This window comes from Carassius gibelio, chromosome A5 (genome assembly GCF_023724105.1).
Source record: "Carassius gibelio isolate Cgi1373 ecotype wild population from Czech Republic chromosome A5, carGib1.2-hapl.c, whole genome shotgun sequence".
Taxonomy (NCBI): domain Eukaryota; kingdom Metazoa; phylum Chordata; class Actinopteri; order Cypriniformes; family Cyprinidae; genus Carassius; species Carassius gibelio.
In genome coordinates, this window is record NC_068375.1 from 9,154,333 (window position 1) to 9,178,071 (window position 23,739).

The 23,739-nt window shown below is 39.4% G+C and overlaps 1 protein-coding gene across 2 annotated transcripts in view; it reads left to right on the forward strand.

Moving 5' to 3' along the window:
* kntc1 (kinetochore associated 1) overlaps window positions 1–23,739 on the forward strand; it is a 98,357-nt gene that overhangs the window by 3,662 nt on the left and 70,956 nt on the right. For both annotated transcript variants that reach the window (XM_052591583.1, XM_052591584.1), the window contains exons 6-22: window positions 274–384; window positions 2,545–2,638; window positions 2,724–2,776; window positions 3,464–3,576; window positions 3,668–3,719; window positions 8,607–8,711; window positions 9,034–9,077; window positions 9,190–9,255; window positions 10,746–10,821; window positions 10,905–11,027; window positions 11,142–11,308; window positions 11,392–11,503; window positions 15,319–15,462; window positions 17,385–17,441; window positions 19,076–19,147; window positions 19,257–19,376; window positions 21,158–21,301. In XM_052591583.1, the coding sequence (XP_052447543.1) occupies window positions 274–384; window positions 2,545–2,638; window positions 2,724–2,776; window positions 3,464–3,576; window positions 3,668–3,719; window positions 8,607–8,711; window positions 9,034–9,077; window positions 9,190–9,255; window positions 10,746–10,821; window positions 10,905–11,027; window positions 11,142–11,308; window positions 11,392–11,503; window positions 15,319–15,462; window positions 17,385–17,441; window positions 19,076–19,147; window positions 19,257–19,376; window positions 21,158–21,301 (1,653 nt within the window). The remainder of the gene's footprint in view (window positions 1–273; window positions 385–2,544; window positions 2,639–2,723; window positions 2,777–3,463; window positions 3,577–3,667; window positions 3,720–8,606; window positions 8,712–9,033; window positions 9,078–9,189; window positions 9,256–10,745; window positions 10,822–10,904; window positions 11,028–11,141; window positions 11,309–11,391; window positions 11,504–15,318; window positions 15,463–17,384; window positions 17,442–19,075; window positions 19,148–19,256; window positions 19,377–21,157; window positions 21,302–23,739) is intronic.

Sequence of the window (23,739 nt, forward strand, 5' to 3'; positions counted from 1 at the left end):
TATTTTTTTCTGGTTATCAAATGAAGGCGTAAAACCTGAATTCAAATAATCTTTTAACCAAATAAAAATTAAATAAACATATTTTATTTTTTGTCAGATAAAGGGGAAAAGCTATTAACATTAATAAATATTCTTTAAGAAATGAAGTAGTAGTAACTGGAGTGTTACGGTCACTCTACTGAACAGGTGTAATAATGTGTTTGAGGTGTAATAATGTCTGAATCACACAGATCCGTGGATACGAGGCTAACTGGTTATTTGCTGATGTTTCAGATCCAGGAGGATATTGTGATGAACTTCTGCTCGACTGAAGAGATTCATGAAGATGGTTGTAACTCGGCGAGTCTGGTCTGTTTGGGAAACACAGTCCATCTTCTGATCGGAGTAAGATTGATGATCTCCAGCTCCTGAGCTGTATTTGAACGATTAGAAAACATTTCATTTCAGGAAGGAAGTTCACTTTTCTGTGTAATTTCACAGTCTATTCTCCTCCTAAATTAGTACACAGGATTCTGTAGAGGTCAAAAACATTCAGACCGATGCTCTGTGTATGACATGCAGGACATTTATGGTTTGACATTAAACTTTATTTTCAGAATAATTGTACCAAGATTAGGAAAACAAATGTGATTATTTCTGAGAACCTTATATACACCTAATACACCCAAACTGAACCGTAGACACTGAAATGACACTCATGGAGGTACAGAACACATGTTGTGAGCGTCCCTTCTTCTGTCCCACACACTCAACGTCAGCCAATGCCTCTTTACTAAAGTCAGCTGTAATAGTGTGTGTCTGTCTTCAGCTGGGGAAAGACATGTTCTGTCAGATTTCTCTAGGGATGCACAGATCATGATTTTTCATGGCCGATACCGATTTCCGATTTTTTTTTTTTTATCTTTTAAGCAACAAACAAGAAAGAAGGAAAGTGTGCATAAACAAGATATTTGGTATTTAATAGGCCAAACTTGCCTTTGGCTATTGAAAACAATAACTGTAACCATCTGAAATTAACAGCAGTAACTGCACAGTAAGTAGCCTACATTCAATACAAACACAGATGATACAGGCATCAGCATTAAGCTTCTGTTTCTGAATTGGGTTGAAACTACATTGAGCTGGCCTTAAATTAAAGATTAACTGTAACATGTGAAATTAAAGGCAACAACTGCATAGTTCTGTAATCCAAACACCACAATCAACACACATTCAATAAGATGTTTATTAATCAGCATTCAGTATTTTAGTTTTTAAATTTGATTTTAAATAAAAAAAAAGGTCTTTACCAGTGAGACTAAATAAAAGTGTGCTATATAAATACATTTTCCAAATAATGTTTCATTCATCCCAAAAAAAAAAAAAAATTAGGGTAATGATTCACATCTATATTTTTTTACTTGAGTCAATTAAAAATAAATAACTTATTGTCTCAAGTAAAAAAATATAGATGTGAATCATTACCCTAAAATGTTTTAATTGGATGAATGAAACACTTTTTTTCAGTGTGCTACAGCAGGTTATTTTTAAATCAAATAAAGTCCATGTAATTTTGAGGTAAAATAAAAATAATCATCCTAATGCAGAACTGACGTTTACTTCTGGCTTTTCAAACGTGAATGCAAGTTCTAATGAAAAAAAAAAAAACATTTCAGTTTTGTCACAGTTTAGTGAGTTTAGTTTCTCATCCAACACGTGAGAAGTTGAGCTGAACATCTCTTCTACTGGTGTTCAGGGCACGGACCGGTTCAGTATATGCTCGCGCAGCTTTAGTGCGCGCAGGAAACAAGTATAGGTCTCTGCAGGAAAGTAATGGGAGTTACAAGATCAGGGTGTTTTTACACCATGATACCTGATTGGTTGTAGTAATAGTGACGTTAGGTTTAGGGGTGGGGTTGGGTAAGGGGGGTCATTTAGATTGCATGATTCAGAAACACCCAGCAGTTTGAAAACACCCACATGGTGATAAACGCCCACTTTTGCTCTGCAGAGGAAGTCTCGCAGGAAAGGCTCTTATTTGTGCGTCAGTACACCAACGGCTGATCGCTCATACGCATCATACGTCCAGCATACGTCCAGCACACGTGTCCCATAACTCCCTCTCACAAGCTCTGCTTAATGTGGTGTTCTCCAGGAGACTGTAGTTGTTGCCAGGTTTGAGCAAAAGAAACAACATTTATGACACCGTTTGTCAGATTTCTTTGCTGATTTCAAATCTGAAATATAATCCTAAACTTACAGTTTTGGAGAGTTTGATGTTTCCTCATTCAAAGAGACATGACTGAGAGGCATTTCAAAGATGGCCGCCGAGTGACAGGACTGGTCTTAATGAGACTATGCTATATATAAATATCTTTCATGTAAAATATCATCTCTGCACAGAACTAAATAAAAAATAACATGCATTTTCTATGATATTTTCTTTTCCACATTTTCCATGAAGTGAGCTGAACTGCACTCGTAGTGTTATTAGCGCTTGTGAATGGTGAGTGGATGAAAGTGTGTGTGTGTGATAAAGTGTGTGTCTGTCTTGACTGATCTCAGGCTGTCGGAGTCAATGTTGTTTCTCTGTGGACCATGGGCCCCGGGCAGAAATCACTGTCTCTCACTAAACTCCTCGACTCTACTCTAATGTCAGGTACGAAATGAGTTCTTCTGTGTTTACGTTTTATTATTAATATAACAAGGCTGTAAAGTGTAACCTGTTCTGTTTGTGTGTTCAGAGGTGAAGAAGATTCAAGTTGTGGATAATTTAATGTATGTTCTAAACCAAGAGGTAAGAGGAAACGGTTCATTTTTATGACCTTAAATGTATTAATGATGATTTATGTGAGATTCTTAGACTTAAACACTAAATCCAGCTCTTCTCGGGGAATTGGGAGCATGATCACATGGAAGAACAAATTCAGTTTTTTGGCACAGTTTTGCGGCTGTAACAGCCTTTAATGAGCAGTTTGAACAGACCTAGATTAAAGTGGACTCAAACCTGGTCTCAGATCACATTCACACTCGTATATTTAGGAAGCCAAACCATTTTAATATTATAATGGCATTTATTAATTGTTACTATATTCTTTTATAAAAGACATAGTTTTACCTATCTATTTTAAAAACCCTTTAATCTCTCTTGACAGTGTGTGCCTGCACTACTTTGATCATTTCCTCCCGCCTTTATTAATCTATGCAGAAACACGACCGCTGTTCCACTTCATAACTAATAAACCAATCACAGATATGACACAGAACCAGTTGTGTTCACCTGAAACACACCTCAGACACATGAGATGAACACACTGCTTGACCAGTTCTCACATCGACGGTGGTTTACTTCTGTGATTTAGTGTGACTGCTTTCACAGGAAACGAGCCGCAGCCTTGGCTCTTAAGTTGAGAAAGCAGTGTTCAGGTGATCAGAAGCTAGTGTGAAGCCGTAAGATGTGAACATCACGTTGTTGTTCTCTCAGGGCGTGCTCAGTCTGCTGGACTTACACTCCTTCATCATGCTCTGCTGCTGGCCGGATCAATACATCGTTGATTTCCTGCTGATCTCGGACGGAAACTCCTCCTCCATCACACAGCAAGTGTCTCATTTTGACTTGTCTTTGTTTACTTATACTTATATCATTATTAATTAACATTAATGGATTCATTTCTCTTGTGTTAAACAGGCAAGATGAAAACAGCTTGAAAATCATGTCCTTGGTAGCTGAAGAAAGCAAGGTATTTAACCCTTGTGGGTTGTTGGGGACGTTTTTCGTCCACTAGGGGGTTAAGTTGAGTCTTATTTTGGCCACAACTTTCTGTGTTTGAGCTATTTTTGGTGACAAATCTTATTTTGACCCATATTTTGGGAAAATGCTTTGAAATTTTTCACAAACTCAATGGTACACTGTGGGCAAACAAAATTACATATTTTCAATATAAAAAGTGATTGTGGACTGGATATTTTCTTACCTTTTATCACAGTCTTGGGCATGTCAAAGATTAGTAACAAGATTGGCTTTGATGCATTGTTTGTTTTTGTGCAGCATTAGATTTAAATTTTTTCTCCCTAATTAGTTGTTGGTGGCTGTTTTTGCCCCATTGACTTCCATTATAACGACATTTTTTGATTGCAAAGCCATGACACCATATAATCATGCATTCTTGATTGTGGTTTTCCCTTTTGGGAAGAGGTAAAAAAATATATTTTTACAGTTGATCACTAGGTGGGACCATTAACCCTTTAAATAGGCCTTTGCAGAAAAAGGCTTGGTTTCTGGCTTGTATATGGAGTTATATGGAGTATAACAGCAAATGAAAGTGTGTGTGTGTGTGATAGAGAGAGAGAGAAAGAGAGGGTGTGAGAGAGACCTTTGTGCACTTATCTTGATGTACAGTATCTGCAAAAATCTAAATATGCACCTTATGCTCTCAGAACTACATGGAGTAAACAATAAAAAAAGAAGTGTGTTTATGCACCTGCTGCCTTTTGATGGTGAAACGTACAGATGGCCTATATGTGAAATGCTCCACTTTTCTTGATGGTAAAGACAGTTTAAAACCTTAAAATCCTGTAAAAAAATCTACTTCGCATCAAATTTATGAACATAATGTATTATGAACCAAAATGCAATACCAACTTCAAATAAGCTGCAGCTCGCTGGAGGGGTCAAGCTGCATAATCATTTCTAAAACTTTGGTACAAGTCAAGCCCTTTCTCGTGTTGCTTGCTGCTCTTCTCACCATTAAATGACCAGCACGATGCCATGCAAGTGTTTAAATCCACATACTTTGCTTTTATAAAAATATCATGTTTATGTATCATCACAGTTAGCATTACACTAAACTTTAATAGATGCAGTATTTTTTAAACTCTGGATCTTTGGAAAAGCTAACATTTGTATTTTATTAGGGTTTCTGTGGAGTGTAATGCTGTTGATTGTGGTTGTGTAGACTGGTATAGATCACAGTGATGACACAGTTTTCTGGTGGTGATCTTCTTCTTCTCTGTGTTTGTGGTGGTGATCTTCTTCTCTGTGTTTGTGGTGGTGATCTTCTTCTTCTCTGTGTTTGTGGTGGTGATCTTCTTCTTCTCTGTGTTTGTGATCTTCTTCTTCTCTGTGTTTGTGATCTTCTTCTTCTCTGTGTTTGTGGTGGTGATCTTCTTCTTCTCTGTGGTTGTGATCTTCTTCTTCTCTGTGGTTGTGATCTTCTTCTTCTCTGTGTTTGTGGTGGTGATCTTCTTCTTCTCTGTGTTTGTGGTGGTGATCTTCTTCTCTGTGGTTGTGATCTTCTTCTCTGTGTTTGTGGTTGTGATCTTCTTCTTCTCTGTGTTTGTGGTGGTGATCTTCTTATTCTCTGTGGTGGTGATCTTCTTCTCTGTGTTTGTGGTTGTGATCTTCTTCTTCTCTGTGTTTGTGGTGGTGATCTTCTTCTTCTCTGTGTTTGTGATCTTCTTTGTGTTTGTGATCTTCTTTGTGTTTGTGATCTTCTTCTTCTCTGTGTTTGTGATCTTCTTCTCTGTGTTTGTGATCTTCTTCTTCTCTGTGTTTGTGATCTTCTTCTTCTCTGTGTTTGTGATCTTCTTCTTCTCTGTGTTTGTGGTGGTGATCTTCTTCTTCTCTGTGTTTGTGGTGGTGATCTTCTTCTTCTCTGTGTTTGTGATCTTCTTCTTCTCTGTGTTTGTGATCTTCTTCTTCTCTGTGTTTGTGGTGGTGATCTTCTTCTTCTCTGTGGTTGTGATCTTCTTCTTCTCTGTGGTTGTGATCTTCTTCTTCTCTGTGTTTGTGGTGGTGATCTTCTTCTTCTCTGTGGTTGTGATCTTCTTCTTCTCTGTGTTTGTGGTGGTGATCTTCTTCTCTGTGGTTGTGATCTTCTTCTCTGTGTTTGTGGTTGTGATCTTCTTCTTCTCTGTGTTTGTGGTGGTGATCTTCTTATTCTCTGTGGTGGTGATCTTCTTCTCTGTGTTTGTGGTTGTGATCTTCTTCTTCTCTGTGTTTGTGGTGGTGATCTTCTTCTTCTCTGTGTTTGTGATCTTCTTTGTGTTTGTGATCTTCTTTGTGTTTGTGATCTTCTTCTTCTCTGTGTTTGTGATCTTCTTCTCTGTGTTTGTGATCTTCTTCTTCTCTGTGTTTGTGATCTTCTTCTTCTCTGTGTTTGTGATCTTCTTCTCTGTGTTTGTGGTGGTGATCTTCTTCTTCTCTGTGTTTGTGGTGGTGATCTTCTTCTTCTTTGTGTTTGTGATCTTCTTCTCTGTGTTTGTGATCTTCTTCTTCTCTGTGTTTGTGGTGGTGATCTTATTCTCTGTGGTGGTGATCTTCTTCTCTGTGGTTGTGATCTTCTTCTCTGTGTTTGTGATCTTCTTCTTCTCTGTGTTTGTGGTGGTGATCTTCTTATTCTCTGTGGTGGTGATCTTCTTCTCTGTGGTTGTGATCTTCTTCTCTGTGTTTGTGATCTTCTTCTTCTCTGTGTTTGTGGTGGTGATCTTCTTCTTCTCTGTGTTTGTGGTGGTGATCTTCTTCTTCTCTGTGTTTGTGGTGGTGATCTTCTTCTTCTTCTGTGTTTGTGATCTTCTTCTTCTGTGTTTGTGATCTTCTTCTTTGTGTTTGTGATCTTCTCTGTGGTTGTGATCTTCTTCTTCTCTGTGTTTGTGGTGGTGATCTTCTTCTTCTCTGTGGTTGTGATCTTCTTCTTCTCTGTGTTTGTGGTGGTGATCTTCTTATTCTCTGTGTTTGTGATCTTCTTCTTTGTGTTTGTGATCTTCTTCTTCTCTGTGTTTGTGGTGGTGATCTTCTTCTCTGTGTTTGTGATCTTCTTCTTCTCTGTGTTTGTGGTGGTGATCTTCTTCTCTGTGGTTGTGATCTTCTTTGTGTTTGTGATCTTCTTTGTGTTTGTGATCTTCTTCTTCTCTGTGTTTGTGATCTTCTTCTCTGTGTTTGTGGTGGTGATCTTCTTCTCTGTGGTTGTGATCTTCTCTGTGTTTGTGATCTTCTTCTTCTCTGTGTTTGTGATCTTCTTCTTCTCTGTGTTTGTGATCTTCTTCTCTGTGGTGGTGATCTTCTTCTCTGTGTTTGTGGTGGTGATCTTCTTCTCTGTGGTTGTGATCTTCTCTGTGTTTGTGATCTTCTTCTTCTCTGTGTTTGTGATCTTCTTCTTCTCTGTGTTTGTGGTTGTGATCTTCTTCTTCTCTGTGTTTGTGATCTTCTTCTTCTCTGTGTTTGTGGTGGTGATCTTCTTATTCTCTGTGGTGGTGATCTTCTTCTCTGTGGTTGTGGTGGTGATCTTCTTCTTCTCTGTGTTTGTGGTTGTGATCTTCTTCTTCTCTGTGGTTGTGGTGGTGATCTTCTTCTCTGTGGTTGTGATCTTCTCTGTGTTTGTGATCTTCTTCTTCTCTGTGTTTGTGGTGGTGATCTTCTTCTTCTCTGTGTTTGTGGTGGTGATCTTCTTCTTCTCTGTGTTTGTGGTGGTGATCTTCTTCTTCTCTGTGTTTGTGGTGGTGATCTTCTTCTTCTCTGTGTTTGTGGTGGTGATCTTCTTCTTCTCTGTGGTTGTGGTGGTGATCTTCTTCTTCTCTGTGGTTGTGGTGGTGATCTTCTTCTTCTCTGTGTTTGTGGTGGTGATCTTCTTCTTCTCTGTGGTTGTGGTGGTGATCTTCTTCTTCTCTGTGGTTGTGGTGGTGATCTTCTTCTTCTCTGTGTTTGTGGTGGTGATCTTCTTCTTCTCTGTGTTTGTGGTGGTGATCTTCTTCTTCTCTGTGTTTGTGGTGGTGATCTTCTTCTTCTCTGTGGTTGTGGTGGTGATCTTCTTCTTCTCTGTGGTTGTGGTGGTGATCTTCTTCTTCTCTGTGTTTGTGGTTGTGATCTTCTTCTTCTCTGTGTTTGTGGTTGTGATCTTCTTCTCTGTGTTTGTGATCTTCTTCTTCTCTGTGTTTGTGGTGGTGATCTTCTTCTTCTCTGTGGTTGTGGTGGTGATCTTCTTCTTCTCTGTGGTTGTGGTGGTGATCTTCTTCTTCTCTGTGGTTGTGGTGGTGATCTTCTTCTTCTCTGTGTTTGTGGTGGTGATCTTCTTCTTCTCTGTGTTTGTGGTGGTGATCTTCTTCTTCTCTGTGTTTGTGGTGGTGATCTTCTTCTTCTCTGTGGTTGTGGTGGTGATCTTCTTCTTCTCTGTGGTTGTGGTGGTGATCTTCTTCTTCTCTGTGGTTGTGGTGGTGATCTTCTTCTTCTCTGTGTTTGTGGTGGTGATCTTCTTCTTCTCTGTGTTTGTGGTGGTGATCTTCTTCTTCTCTGTGTTTGTGGTGGTGATCTTCTTCTTCTCTGTGTTTGTGGTGGTGATCTTCTTCTTCTCTGTGTTTGTGGTGGTGATCTTCTTCTTCTCTGTGTTTGTGGTGGTGATCTTCTTCTTCTCTGTGTTTGTGGTGGTGATCTTCTTCTCTGTGTTTGTGATCTTCTCTGTGTTTGTGATCATCTTCTTCTCTGTGTTTGTGATCTTCTTCTCTGTGGTGGTGATCTTCTTCTTCTCTGTGTCTGTGGTGGTGATCTTCTCTGTGTTTGTGATCATCTTCTTCTCTGTGTTTGTGATCTTCTCTGTGTTTGTGGTGGTGATCTTCTTCTTCTTCTCTGTGTTAAGGGTCGTGGCAGGAAGCTGGTGGTGCAGTCGCTGCCTTCGATGGAGGTTTTCTACTCTCTAGAAGTGTCTTCAGAGTCGTGGTTGATCCAGAGGGGAATCAACATGGTAATTAAAACACTGATCTGTGGAAATCATCTAATGCAGACGTGTCAGATTAGTTTCTGATGCGCTGTTGTAGAGGTGTCCAGTCTAGTTTCTGCTAGATAATATTATATTCTGCTGGACACTGATTAAAGCAGCGCTGGCTGTGTTTATTTCTTCTCTTCACGGCCTATGGGAGCCACAAGAAACTCTTTAATTATAGATGTGGGTTTATGTTATTAAGCAGTATTGATGACCAGCGCTGATTATCTTGTTTGGAGTAGTATATCAGTCGAGGAGAGTTATGACCGAGCCGAGCAGACTCTAAATCCTCTGTTTTCCTCAGGACTCGATCTATCTGCTGGAGGGAGTTGTGCCGAACACACAGAGGTGGCTCAGACACACACTCATGAGTCTATGAATATTAAGACCATTGTTATTGTGCTGTTAATATGTTGTGGCAGTATATTTCTGGATGATTTCTGATTTGTATGTCTTCTAGCGGTCCTGAAGATCCAGTGTCTGCTGTTGTGATCCGATGCTTCACCGAGGCTCTGCCAGAGAACAGGTGTGCTCCCCAAACACACAGGAGACTCACGCTCGTCCTTTAGTCTGCTTTAGACACTAGATGACACGAACAGATCTGTGTATACAGGACTGAACCTGAATGAGAGATGATTGGCTGATGTGAGCAGCTACTGGTAGCCAGTGTAACCTGATGAGGAGAGGAGTAATGTGAGCTGTTTTTGGCTCATTGAAGACAACCCTCGCTGCTGCATTGTGGATCAATTGCAGAGGCTTGACAGTACATGCAGGAAGAGCCAGGAGAGCGTTACAATAGTCCAGTCTGGAGAGAACAAGAGCTTGGACAAGAAGTTGGGTTGCTTGCTCTGACAGGAAGGGTCTAGTCTTCCTAATGTTTATAAGGCAAACCTGCAGGACCGGGTCGTTATAGTAATGTGGTCTGTGAAACTTAACTGCTGATCCATCACAACTCCTAGGTTTCTGGCTGTCCTCGAAGGAGTTATGGTTGATGAGCCCAGCTGTATAGAGAAGTTGTGATGAAGCAATGGGTTAGATGGAATCACCAGGAATTCTGTCTTCGTAAGGTTAAGCTGAAGGTGATGGTCATTCATCCAGCTAGAAATGTCACTCAGACAGGCTGAAATACGAGCAGCTACCGTCGGCTCATCTGGCTGGAATGAGAAGTAGAGATGGGTGTCATCAGCGTAGCAGTGATAGGCAAAGTCATGCTCCTGAATGACAGATCCTAATGACGTCATGTAGATGGAGAAGAGAAGTGGTCCAAGTACTGAGCCTTGAGGAACCCCAGTAGCAAGGTGGTGTGACTTTGAAACATCACCCCTCCAAGACACACTGAAGGATCTGTCAGAGAGGTAGGACTTAACCCACAGGAGAGCAGTTCCAGAGATGCCCATCTTTCTGAGGGTGGACAGGAGAATCTGGTGATTAACAGTGTCAAAAGCAGCAGACAGGTCCAGTAAGATGAGTACAGAGGATTTTGAAGCTGCTCTTGCTAGTCGCAGGGCTTCAGTAACCGAGAGCAGAGCAGTCTCAGTTGAGTGGCCACTTTTGAAGCCAGATTGGTTGCTGTCCAGGAGGATGTTCTGTACAAGGAACACAGAAAGCTGGTTGAACACATCTCGCTTAAGTGTCTTTGAAATGAATGGAAGAAGGGATACCGGTCTGTAGTTTTTATGGCTGAATGATGGGTGTATTTCTGTTAGTCACATCAGTTTCTCTATGTAGTTTGAGTTTAACCCCTTCATTGCTGATATATTTCTGCATTGTCTGATTCGATTGTAATCTTCTCCCCAAACATTATAACTAACTAGGCTTTCATGACCGTTTAACCTTTTCAGACATGTTTGTGGTCTTTGTGTTCACACAACCATACAGTACAAGTGTTTCAGACTAACATGACCGAACAAAACCAGAGAGTTCAATACTTCAGTGAAAGACATTCTCCTTGACTTCCTGCGGTTGTTTTCAGTGTCTGCTTGCAGTGTTGTGTACAGTGTGATCTTCTCCCTCCAGACTGAACAAACTTCTGTATAAGCACAAGTTTGAAGAAGCAGAGAAGTTCGCCAAAGCCTTTGGACTTGATGTTGAAGTAAGGCCTGGTGAAGTGTTATCGTCTGCTTTATGAGAACGTGTTCCTGCAGAGCTGAGCAGGTTTGTGTGTGTGTGTTGTAGCTGGTGTATAAGGTCAAGCTCAATGTGGTGCTGGAAAAGCTGATCTCCGCATCAGGAAGTGATCAAACCCTGGAGTGGCCCGAGCTCATCGAAGAGGCCAAGACCAACCTGATGAAGATCACGGTAATACTCCGCTTCATGTGATCATAACAGTCTGTGAACACGAGTCATGTATAGTCTCAATATATTGAGAGAGTGTTGTCTGTGGTGAACATGCGTCGCTCCCGTGTCCCGCAGGACGAGCAGTTTGTGGTGCAGTACTGTCTGACTGCTTCCTGGCCGTCTCTGAGCATCGCTGAAGAGATGCTGAGCTACACCTCCAGCCGCTTCCCCTGCTGCCAGATACACACAGCCCTGGCCAAACTCGCCACCTTCGCCAGCGTCTACGGGCCGCAGCACTTCCAGTACGTTCAGCAGACCAGTCTGTCTCCGTCATCGGAGTCTAGGACATGTACTCAGTGCTCCTCATCTCTCTTGTCATCTACAGGGGCATGGCATGGATTGAGTTCCTGAACAGTGCAGATTATCTCAAAGACATCCTGGCTCTTCTGAAGGAGGGCAATCTGACCGGAGCACAGTACTTGTGGCTTCGACATGAGGTACTCCTGAAAACATGTGTCTTTATCCTCTACTGTGATTAATGCGGTTTAATGCAGACACCGTTCGTTCATCAATAACTCTGTTGGAGTGTTTCATATTATGATAGTCCTACACACTAAAACAGTAGTTCCCAAAGTGGGGGTCGCGACAGCCGGGGGTCGCGAGATGATTTACAGAAACTTTTTTTTTTAAATGCGAGATGGTGAAAAAAAAAGTCCGAAATACACATTAACGTCTTTATTTTATTACACTTTGTCTGTTTGCGTCTGTAGATTTCGCGTAAATTCAACAAAAGTTAGCGTTGTAAATCATCCTGCCGATCCGCAATCTCTGTCTGCTCTCTTTCATCACAGGCACGGCTGGAAAGCTCTCTCTTCACTGTACAATGCTGTCAGATCCAAATATGGTCATTTCCTTTTTATCAGCAACCAATCGCGAAAGTAAAAGGGCTGAATGCGCAATCTCATTTGCTGATGATAAATCTTTAAAACCCGTTTTCTCAAAATGACCTTTCTCTCATACTCCAAGTACGAAATCTCCACTTTAGTAGCACCTATATACACCAAACTTTCCAGTCTTGTACCTAGTTATATTATGAAGACATTTACAGAGAGATTTGTAAATATATTATTCCTAGCCTGATTTATATAACATTTTATTACAAAAAACATGGCGAAAATCTTTTTTTAAGGCTATTGATAGTATATTCTGATTTACAGGATAACAAAAGTAGATATCCATAAATCCCTCTGTAATTATTTCTCCATCTAATATGTGAGCACAATGAAAAAATAAGTTTTAATCTGGATTTATCCAGATCACTTTCATAAGTATTTCCCTGAAGGAGACGCTCCCGACCAATATGACTGGATAAGGTCACCATTTAATGTAACCACGGCAAATCATCTGGCGTCAGATGCGCTTGATGAACTTTCAACCGATCGAACCCTGAGGACTGCATTTGACGGCAAGACGCTGGATGAGTTCTGGGTTTCTGTCGCGCTGGAATATCCACAGTTGTCGAAAGCCGCATTGGATGTCCTCATGCAATTTGGCTCAACGTATTTATGTGAAAAGACATTCTCCGCGCTGACTTACATTAAGAATAAACACAGGTCACGGCTTAACGTGGAAGATGATCTGCGGGTGGCGATCTCCAAAGTTAAACCTCGAGTGGACCTGCTTTGCTCCGCGCACAGCGCCCATCCATCACATTAGGCGTTTTTTTTATTTTTTTTTTTATTTTATTTTTTATTCACAATTTAAGCACATATTACACAAACAATGCAATCACAAAAAAAAAAAAAACATCAAAAAGAGTACTAAGGACCACAGATTGGAACTGTTGCAGTATTGAATGCTGTTTACTTGTAATCTTAAAAATGAAATTAAAATTATAAAAATATACAATTATCTGCTCCACCCATTGACCAAATCTGGGTCCTGATTGGGAAATCCATACATGTATGTAAGGCGTTTTTTCTGAATACAAAGTTATTGTTGTATGCGTGTTATAGGCAGCTTGTTCGTATTCTGTCTGTAAGCATTTCACAGTTATGGATCTATTTGTTTTTGTCCATAATTTGTTAATAAAATAGCCTGGCTTAGAGATTGTGTTCCTTTTTGTTTTAGCTCTGTCAGTATGTAACCAAATCGCTAATCCTCACAAGAGGGAAACACAGAGAGGGGGGGGGGGGGGGGGTTGCGGCTCGTCAGCAATCTAATATTGGGGGTCGTGGTCTGAAAAGTTTGGGAACCCCTGCACTAAAACATTATTAATAGACTCTATAATTAATTTTGCTGCTGAATTAGTTGCAGTCTAAGTGATGAACCCTAGTCCTTCATATAATCAGTCTTACACGTGTTCTGTAGCTCATAGTGATCACAAAGCATCAGTTTCAAACACTCGGAGCTAAACTGCACCTTTGTTTCTGTCATTCAGAGAAATGGAAAGCAAACGCTTATTTAAAAAAATAAAATGAAAAGATATGACCACTAGTAAATGGCTCCAGAGAAGTATTTATTGGGTATTTCCACTCCCTAATATAGCCTATATAGTTTTGTATTCATTAAATTATATTTAGACATTATGAATGAGCGTGATAAGATGATTATGCAGCCGTGCCCTGATACCACCTCCACCAAGCTTCAAGATTGTGTTCATTTTGTTGGCATGTATCCCACAAGCCCCTTGCTATTCAGTATTTACTACCGAGTAGTGTTGTCACGATGCCAAAATTATTGTTTCGATACCGATACCTAGTCAAGAATTGTGATTTCGATACTTTTCCTGAAAAGGGAAAATACACTCTCAAATATCATTGATGTGCTTTATTTTAAAACCGGAACAACATTCTAATCATATAACACACTAATAAATGAACATATGAACAGCAGATATATGAAACATTTGAACTAAATATGAAATATAAAAAATAAATTAGAGCAGCATTATCTCAGTTATCATAAGAAACATAAGAGTTATACATTTATCTTGATTCTGAACTTTGAATAAAAATATGAAAAGCAATTATATTAAACAATGTTTCTGAAGTCAAGAAGATTAAATGTCAAAACATACATGATATAAATTTAAGCAATGGCATTCAAGTAAAAAATAAAGCAAATAAAATTAAGCAGCAATATCTCAGATATTGTACCTTATTCTGTCAGTTGTGCAACCTTTTCTTTCAGAGGAGAAAACTCATCCAGTGAGCTTTAGTGAGCGTCATCTTTTTCTACAGTCGTGGACCGGTGGCCACAGTATCACTCGTGCTCACACGTGCAGTCTAGTGATGCGCCGGTCCCGCTTTTATGAAATTATTTGTCCCGCCCCAGCCCACAAATAAAGTAACATTTCTTTACCCACCCCGACCCGCGCATCGGGGACATCACCGAAGATACGTTGCTACTTAGACCTTCGTACTGTAACCTTATCAAAGAACCTAATAAAATATGAAAATATATATTCCAGATATTTCTCGTTCACTGAAGCTCCTCCCTCCACAGCAGCGCGTGAGCTCAGTGCTATTATCAGCGCATGCGCAGCTCGTGAACATCTCTGTGAACGGTTTCATCCTGTCAGAGTTACTCAAGATGTGACGGAGCATGTGATTTGTTGAATGTAGTGAACGAATCCGCCCTTCACTGAACGAGATCGAGAGATCTTCTCATTCGTGAGAGTGAATGAACTGAAACATCTCGTTTATGAACGAAATAGGGTCAGTGTAAATCTGGATCAGCAAACAGCAGATACAAAGCGCAGTTATAGGAGCTGTGCAGATATGCTCGTTTGCATATTTAGCACAGAACATAGCTCCACGTTTAATCCCCGATTAATGTGGATCTTATATATGAAACCTCGCGCTTCGTTCATCTGAACAACTTATTTAAACTAGTTAATGCGATTATGCACACATGTTAGTAAAGCCGAATCAGTTTAGTAAAGCCACTAATGCAGCATCTCTGTAGTGCTGTTTTGCTGCGTCCTTGAGGAGAAGAAACACACACGTCTGTAGGGAGGCACTGGAAGCATGCGTTGCACACACCAACATGAAATACGTCTCTTATTAATATAGAACACAGTCATTCTTTGAAGTATCGAAACTAATAAATGTAAGAATCGTGACGTTATTAATTTCACAAAACCGCGATACTTTTGAAGTATCGGTGCACCGTGCAACACTACTACTGCGATAAGGAAGGTGCTAAAAAGATGCTTTCTAGATCATTTAAATCACTTTGAATTTTTATTTAATATTATTATTCAGTGTTGTAAGTTTGTTCCTCCGGTTGATTGGGTGTATGTCTCCAGGGTGAGTTTTCCGGGGAGTTTGATGAGAGCTGTCTGCACGCTCTGCTGGGCTCCATCCCGTCGGACGTCCCGTCTCAGGACCTCAGGCTCTGGTTTAAGGGCGTCGTGGTCCCGTTTGTGTGGAGGGTGTTGCCCAGTGGACAGGTATGACTCACTGCTTTCAGATCGTCTGGACCACATCAGTGTTTTGTGACTTCAATTAAACACCAGTTATTAAAAAAACAATTGTGTTGTCTGTTGGTTTAAAAAAAAACATGAAACACATTTTTCTGTATTTAATCATGATTAATCACAAATATAATACATTTATTGTGTCACAATCAGAATAATAAAGATGGTATGTTTTATTGTGTTTAATGACATCCGATCATTGATTCTAATCCTGCTAATGATGTCTCTGTTAAAGGCTTTTCTCTCTCAATTCTAGTCATTAATCAGAACCATTCAACATTACAGTATAATTAAAAGACATTCTTTTTAGCATGTAATAGGCTTTGAAAAATATTTAAAAAATTATATTCTTTTAATAAGTTAAATTGATACTTCACCCAAAATTGTAAATTGCCCATGATTTACTGACCCTCAAGCCATCCTAGGTGTGTATGACTTTCTTCTGAGACGAATACAATTGGAGTTATATATTTTTTTAAAAATGGCTCTTCCAAGCTTTATAATGTCAGTGAATGGGTGTTATTTTTCAGTAGTCCAAAAGAAGTTCAATAAAGCGAATCAATCCATCATAAAAAGTGTCCCACATGGCTGTAGCGAATCACTGCATGTAACAAGTTGAGCTGGATGATGTAGCGTAAACAAATCCGCCCAAATAATCGCGTCTACAACAGTTAGTGGAAGCTAGAGATTACGCTCAGTTTTAAATATATTTTTCTTCCACAAACGCATGGATTTGCTGCAGGAGGCCTTTATTCACCCCTCGGAGCCGTGTGGGACACTTGATGATTGATGTAGGGCTGCTCGATTATGACACAATTCATAATCATGATTGTTTTGGTCAATATTGCAATCACGATTATTTAACATGATTACTAGTGGGCCATATTAACAAAACAAAAAGTCTAAAGCATTCAAATGTACAATAAAACAGAATCGTCTTCACTGTAAGAATTAAACTTCCTTTGTTACTTATTAAAGCTACAAAAGACCTTGTGTGAAGAGCAGTTAGTGGTTTTGTCTTGGTCTTTTGTGGTTTGATTAATAGTAAGCCCACAGTCGGCTGCAGGAATATATCCCGCTGTCACTTTAAGAGCCACATGGATCTGTTTTCATTAATTTATTACATAACCAACAAGGGTTTACATGGATTATCACAATCTAATCAACTTAACTCAAGCATGTCCCATTTTGTGAAAGTAATTGTAAGTAACATGATTTTACTGATTTACAGATGAAAATGGGCTTTTAGGGAGGATTTAAGTGCAATGCTGGAAAGGGGGCAGAATGGGGCGCTATATATATATATATATATATATATATATATATTTTTTTTTTTTAATCTTGATTGTTATATTTTCATAATCCTTGGAGGTCGAAATCGAAACTGAATTTCGATTAATTGCACAGTCCTAGATTGATGTGCTTTATTGGACTTCTTTTGGACTATTGAAAATAACACCCATTCACTGCCATTATAAAGCTAGAAGAGACAGGATATATTTTTATATAACTCTGATTGGAAGAAGAAGAAAGTCTCACACAGCTAGGATTCTTACGGTGAGTAAATTATGGGCTTTTTTTCAATTTTGGGTGAACTATGCCTTAAAGTAAAAATAAGTTAAGTTAATTTTGACAGCCCTAGAAAAAAATCTTACTTCGTTAGCTGGATAAGAAAAGGGTTTTGTGCTGTAAATAAGATGATGAAATGCAAACAAAACATTGCAAAATCAAATGGTTCCTATGTGTTCTTCTTGTAATGTCAAAATCTGTTGTAATTTCTCTTTCTTTTCTTTTCTTTTCTTTCTTTTCCCCTGCATCCAAGGATGGAGAACTGATTGTAAAAGAAACTGTTCAGTTGTGCTATAAATTAACACTTACATTTTAAATATATGCAGAAAATCCTCGCCAGGTGGTTGGAGCAACGTGCCAGGAATCTGGAGTTGACAGAAAAGGTAGTGAACTCTTTTGAGCAGTTTAAAAAATATATATATTACTTTTCAGAATGATTTATTCTTTTTTTAACCACAGCCTAGAAAAGCCAGCCATTAATGACTCTTTCTGTGTCTACAGTGTGGTTTGCCATTGTGACATCGATTACAGTCACATTGTGTGCCCAAAACACACTTTAGAAAATGTAAGACTGAATGTCCTGATGCATAATAGACATCATCAGGTGACCATACTCAAAACAAAAACAAAAAACAGCTTATATTGAAGCCAATCTGCCAAAACAACAGCTTGTGGAATGTGACATTCTGTGATGTAATAGTGTGGCTAAACTCTGCCTCCGCAGAAGATCAATGCCGGTTTCTTTAGCACTGATGGTTTAGCCCCGACAACCGACTCTACATCACTCCCTGCTTAGCCCCGCCCACAGATTCTATCACTGCTTAGCCCCGCCCACAGATTCTGTCACTGCTTAGCCCCGCCCACAGATTATGTCACTGTTTAGCCCCGCCCACAGATTCTGTCACTGCTTAGCCCCGCCCACAGATTCGTCACTGCTTAGCCCCGCCCACAGAGTCTGTCACTGCTTAGCCCCGCCCACAGAGTCTGTCACTGCTTAGCCCCGCCCACAGAGTCTGTCACTGCTTAGCCCCGCCCACATATTCTGTCACTGCTTAGCCCCGCCCACCGATTATACGTCACTCTTTGGCCCCCCACCGATTCTACATCACTCTGTTTAGCGCTGCATAATGATTCTACTTCACTCCCTGTTTAGCACCGCCCAACTGATTCATGCATGCAGTGTAAATAAAGAGAGAGGCAAATGTAGGTCAATGCAGCAACAAAACAATAAAAATGCTCCAAAGACAAGATGCTGTTCAGTGCCATGCTGTGGAAAAATCGCCTGCCATCTGATCCCAACTTTAGGAAAGAGTGGATGAACTTTATCTTTAATGAGGATCTAGACCGCATCAGTAAAAACTTGGCCTTTGTACAGTGTCTTGAATCTTGATAACATTATAAATGGACCTCAGAGAACAAAACAAAATAATACAAAAGGGCAGTTCATGACCTGAATCCTTTTGCAGTCACATTTATCCTGTAAAGCTCATCTTTGATTATCAAAGTGACATTTAATTTTTATTTTTCCATTGAAAACAATTCATGCCTTAAATGACTTGAATACAACTTTGCACCCTTATCTTATTCAGTTAACACAGCTTCACGAATATGCAGATTAGTCCCCACCTACACCATACACAGTTTTATGTATCGCCTCTGCAGCATCTGACACTTAATGGTTTAAGTTAATAATATGTAAAAGTGTAACACAAACCTTGACCGCAGATGATGGGATGTTTCTGCCGATGGGAAACCAGCTGTTTTTGAGACTGTAGACTGATGAGTTTGCACATGGCTTGTCTTTTGTATTTATTAAAACACCAGATAGACATGTACACAATGTTAAACACTTGGGTTTTCACCACAGGGGGTCTTAAGTATTAGCATTGTAAGTGACTTTAACTAATTTAACTAGCCAAAGTGTCATACTTGATGTATATAGTCATAAAAATAATTGACCTCATTGAAATGAAGCTTTAAAATCTCAGTCTTTATTATTATTATTATGTTCCTACAGAGTGACTGGCCTCATAATGGACTGGTTCTGGCTGAACTTGGCCTGCCTTCCCTCTGGAGCTCTATGGGTTTGGTAAATGTCAAGTTTGTCCCAAATGTTTAATCTGTTAAGTCATTGTGAGAGAGTAGCACTGACCAGAATGATACGTTTGTCCTCAGATGAGAATGTCATTGTTTTTCAGGCTGAAAACTGTGGCTCAGAGGAAGTGCTAAACCTGAGGTCACTGGTGGCTAACCTCAGACAGCTTTGTGAGCTCTACTCCAAATACAGCTGTCGTCTGTCCCTGTCCGACTACGAAAGGGTGAGTCTGGGAAAGACTGGGACTCCTAAGACATTTAAAAACTAAATTATTATAATAATTTTAGAAAACCTATTCATTTATTAGTAACATTTAATTGCATATGAGTGATAATAAAGCCCCAATGGACCCTTTTCACAATCATCAGCATCATAGATTCTGCCAAGTGAAAAAAACAGTGTAAGTGTAACTGGTCTTTGAGACTTGCTAGCCTCATAATAATAATATGTCATTAATATTAGCTATAATAAGTTGAATAGGTAGCTATGGAAATAATATAGGCTAGTTAAATCACAGAAGTCTAAATTCGGCTACAGGAGCTGGTGGTCAGTAACACAGAAACATGAATTTAAATTTGGTGCAGGTACCATGTAATGAAAAGTGATTAAACAAAATATTTACAACCAGAAATAATGAAGAAAAAAAAACCCAAATATTTACAGACTGCAGTTGAACTGGTTATAATCAAGTGCACTTTGAGGTTATTAAAGTAAGACATAATAATAGAAATTACAGCAAATACCACACACAAGAGAAAAAAATGTCCCAGCGATGTTTGGTTTCTTAAAGACTAACGTGACAAGGGTTTGGTGAGAGTTTATATTGATAAGTCCATAGGTTATTGTTTGTCAAGGGAAAGGATGTGTATCTGGGACTGAAGCACTAGTCTATGGAGACGTGTGTGGGGCTGCAGACACCCTTCCCTCCAGACCAGTAGAATGACCTGACCGTTCAGTGGATGCTGCGCTGATGTCAGGCTCCTAGCCGCAGTGATTCAGCTCGCCATAATTCATCTCCAGACAGAGAGAGAGAGAACCTGGCCTGTAGTGCAACATCAGGAAACTTTCAAACAGTTAATAACAAGGCTAAGTTGGAACTAAGTTTGCATTAAACTTTAAAATTGGTACACAATTCTAAATCATTACAAAATAAATCAATAAATGTACATACTACAAATTATAAACATTAAGTGCCTGACAACACAGTCAAAAGTGCAATATTAAAGTTGTATTGCCTGCACAAAGTTCAAATAAATAATCCCACAGTACTGTAATCTGATTTTCTTTATATGTAAACGCACTTCGTGCAAACAAATCTGTTTGTAAACCAAAAACAATGGCTGACTTCACAACCGCATAAAAGGAATCACAACCATTTGTTTAGAGCAGCCAGTGCCAGAGCTAATGCTAACACTAATGCTAATGTTCAACGCTGCTGACTTAATGTTAGCCTCCAGCATGTAGTTCATTCATTCATTCAGATTACTCACCAGTTCCTCCATGTGAACACAACATATTATATATAATTTGTTAATAAAATGTTGATTTATATCACTACACTTTTTATAATTTTACCTTAACATCAAATCACAAAGAAAACTAAACTGAGTTAGTGCTGCTGAGGGTGTTTCTAATACAGGGGGTGTGGGAGTGATGGGGAATTTAATATTGTTCTCTCTTCTGACTGCCATTATCAGTCTCCCTCTTTTGTTTTCCTTTTTGAAAGTTTTGAACACTTTAGTGAAAGCTTTACTTAACTATGATGACTTGTGCTCTAGAAAGCTGTAAATGTGAAATTGGTTCATTGTACAGGAAAACTGTGGCCCTGGGACCAGTCTTGGTAGCCATGTTTTGATCAGTGTATGGAGTGTTTTTAATTTGACTTGATTTATACTGGACAGAAATGGCTCTGCATAATCAAAGAGAGCCGACTGAACTCCTCTAACACAGGAGGATCTTCTGTGTGCATGCATGAGCACTGTCTCTCTGTCTCTCTCTGTGCAGGGAAGCACGCGCAGCATGGCCTTCCTGATGCTGGACAAGGTGCAGGCCCCGGAGCTGATCGCCGCTGTGATTAAGAGCAGTGTTCAACCCTATGCTCTGGAGAACGGACTGGACCTGGACCAGACCCTCTTACACTACATCAAGGTCAGAGGGTTTCTCTCTGTGGTGGTCACCGAGGGGCTCTGATGATTATGGGGGACACTATTAAATAATAAGCAGTGATTGAACGATATAATCACCAATAGGGCTGGGTACCGAACTTCGATGCCTTTATGGTATCGAACGAAAAACTTCGATACTATGAGTATCGAAAAATAATTTATCTTTCGGTGCCAAATTTCGGTTCCAAAAGCCAAGCGGCCATTTTTTTTTTTTTTTTTTTGCTAAGCGGCTGTGTCTGTGTGAGCTTGTAGCATACATGCATGTATTAAGGACCCAAATTCGCCGTGATTGGCTGTCCACCACCAGGTGACGTGACGGGGAGGATTTCTGAAGATACTCACAGTCACACAACACAACTGTAGTTGTTTTTTTCTCAAAACGTTTCCGGCTACATTTATAAAAGTGGATGCCGAGTCAGCAAAGTGCAACATATGCGATAAGAGCAACCAAAGCCGGTGGTAATGAAGCATTTGTTTGGATGAGTGTTTTGCCCTCCCTCCCTGTTTAGTTTGGTCTACTCCATGCGTATCTTGAAACACGCCCCCTTTCACGTCGTCTAAAAAACAGACAGACAGATTTATCCGGTACAGCGAATTTCTCTAAGCAGTAGGCCACCGTATACGTTCACTTAAAACATAACCGACTGTGTTTACGAGAATATTTGCAGAGACAATTATTTTGATATAATTGTGTGTGTATGTGTTCATTCAGAAGTTACGATACGTGAAAGATGAATTCATTCTCTGTACGCGCATTGTCTGAAATGCTGCTCGCAGCGCGTGCTTTGAATGAGTGAGCGCAAGCTCCGAACGCGCACAAATTGTTTAAAACGCTTGAATCAGCAATATTTAGAAACAAATGCAAACGATCGGCTACGATCCGTTTCACCCCTGCAAGTGAGTGAACAACGCAAATCAAGTTATGAATTTTACATCACTATTCACAATAGCACATCGGACTGGAAAACACAATAGCCCCGGGACGTCAGGATAGCGATTTTACGAGCCCTGCACCTCAGATCTATCCAGTTTGTGAAACACTGGTTTCGTTAAACAAAATAAATGATTATTTTAAAAGATTGACTCAAAAGAATCATCGGTTCACTAATCGGATCATGAACTTGTATTACCGAGCCAAAGATTATCTATTATTGAACATCTCGAATGAATAAAGACTTCAAGTTCATCTGTAAAGCACATGAAGCTATCGTTTGAGTTTATAAACTTCAATTTCATGCATGATTGATATGGATCTGCTAACTGAATGCAAAGTGTGAGTTCTAGAAGAATGTTAGTGTCTTGATGAGCATGTATCGCTCACTAGGAGTCGCTAAATGAACAGCTGCTGTTCTTTCTTTTTTCTTCTTTTTTTTTTTCACGGAGGATCAGTTGCCCTATTGGTTAAAATCCCCAAACTGTTTACTTAAATATTAAATTAATGACATCAAAACAGGGGTGTTTGCATTATGATGTGGTGGGCTGCTGTGGGCCAGAAAGTCTTTTTGGTCCCAGTCCGCCCCTGAATGGCGCACCCCTATCCAGAAAGCACAACCAGTTGTATTAATAATGTTATCCTGAGTGTGAAGTGTTACCAGAATTTGTTTTAATTAAGGTGAAAAATAAAAGTTTTGTGTTTAATGTATTTGTGCTGATGTTGAAATGGATTTTTAAAATAAATGGTATCGAAAAAAGTATTGTTAGGAACCGGTATCGAAACTGAGGTATCGAAATTTGCACCGGATCGAAAGATTTTGAACAATACCCAGCCCTAATCACCAAGACTGATGCCTTTATTTGAAAAAAATATTTTCAGTGCATGCAAACATAGCAGATTACTGAGTGCACTGATTACAGTGTTTACACCCTAAAATAATCTCTTTATTAGAGAACAATTAAAAAACAGAATCAAGAAGTGATTCTATCTATCTATCTATCTATCTATCTATCTATCTATCTTCTGACTGTTTCTTTCTATCTATCTATCTTCTGACTGTTTCTATCTATCTATCTATCTATCTATCTATCTATCTATCTATCTGTTTCTATCTATCTATCTATCTTCTGACTGTTTCTATCTATCTATCTATCTATCTATCTTCTGACTGTTTCTTTCTATCTATCTATCTTCTGACTGTTTCAATCTATCTATCTATCTATCTATCTTCTGACTGTATCTATCTATCTATCTATCTATCTGTTTCTATCTATCTATCTATCTTCTGACTGTTTCTATCTATCTATCTATCTATCTATCTATCTATCTATCTATCTGTTTCTATCTATCTATCTATCTTCTGACTGTTTCTATCTATCTATCTATCTATCTATCTTCTGACTGTTTCTTTCTATCTATCTATCTTCTGACTGTTTCAATCTATCTATCTATCTATCTATCTATCTATCTATCTTCTGACTGTTTCT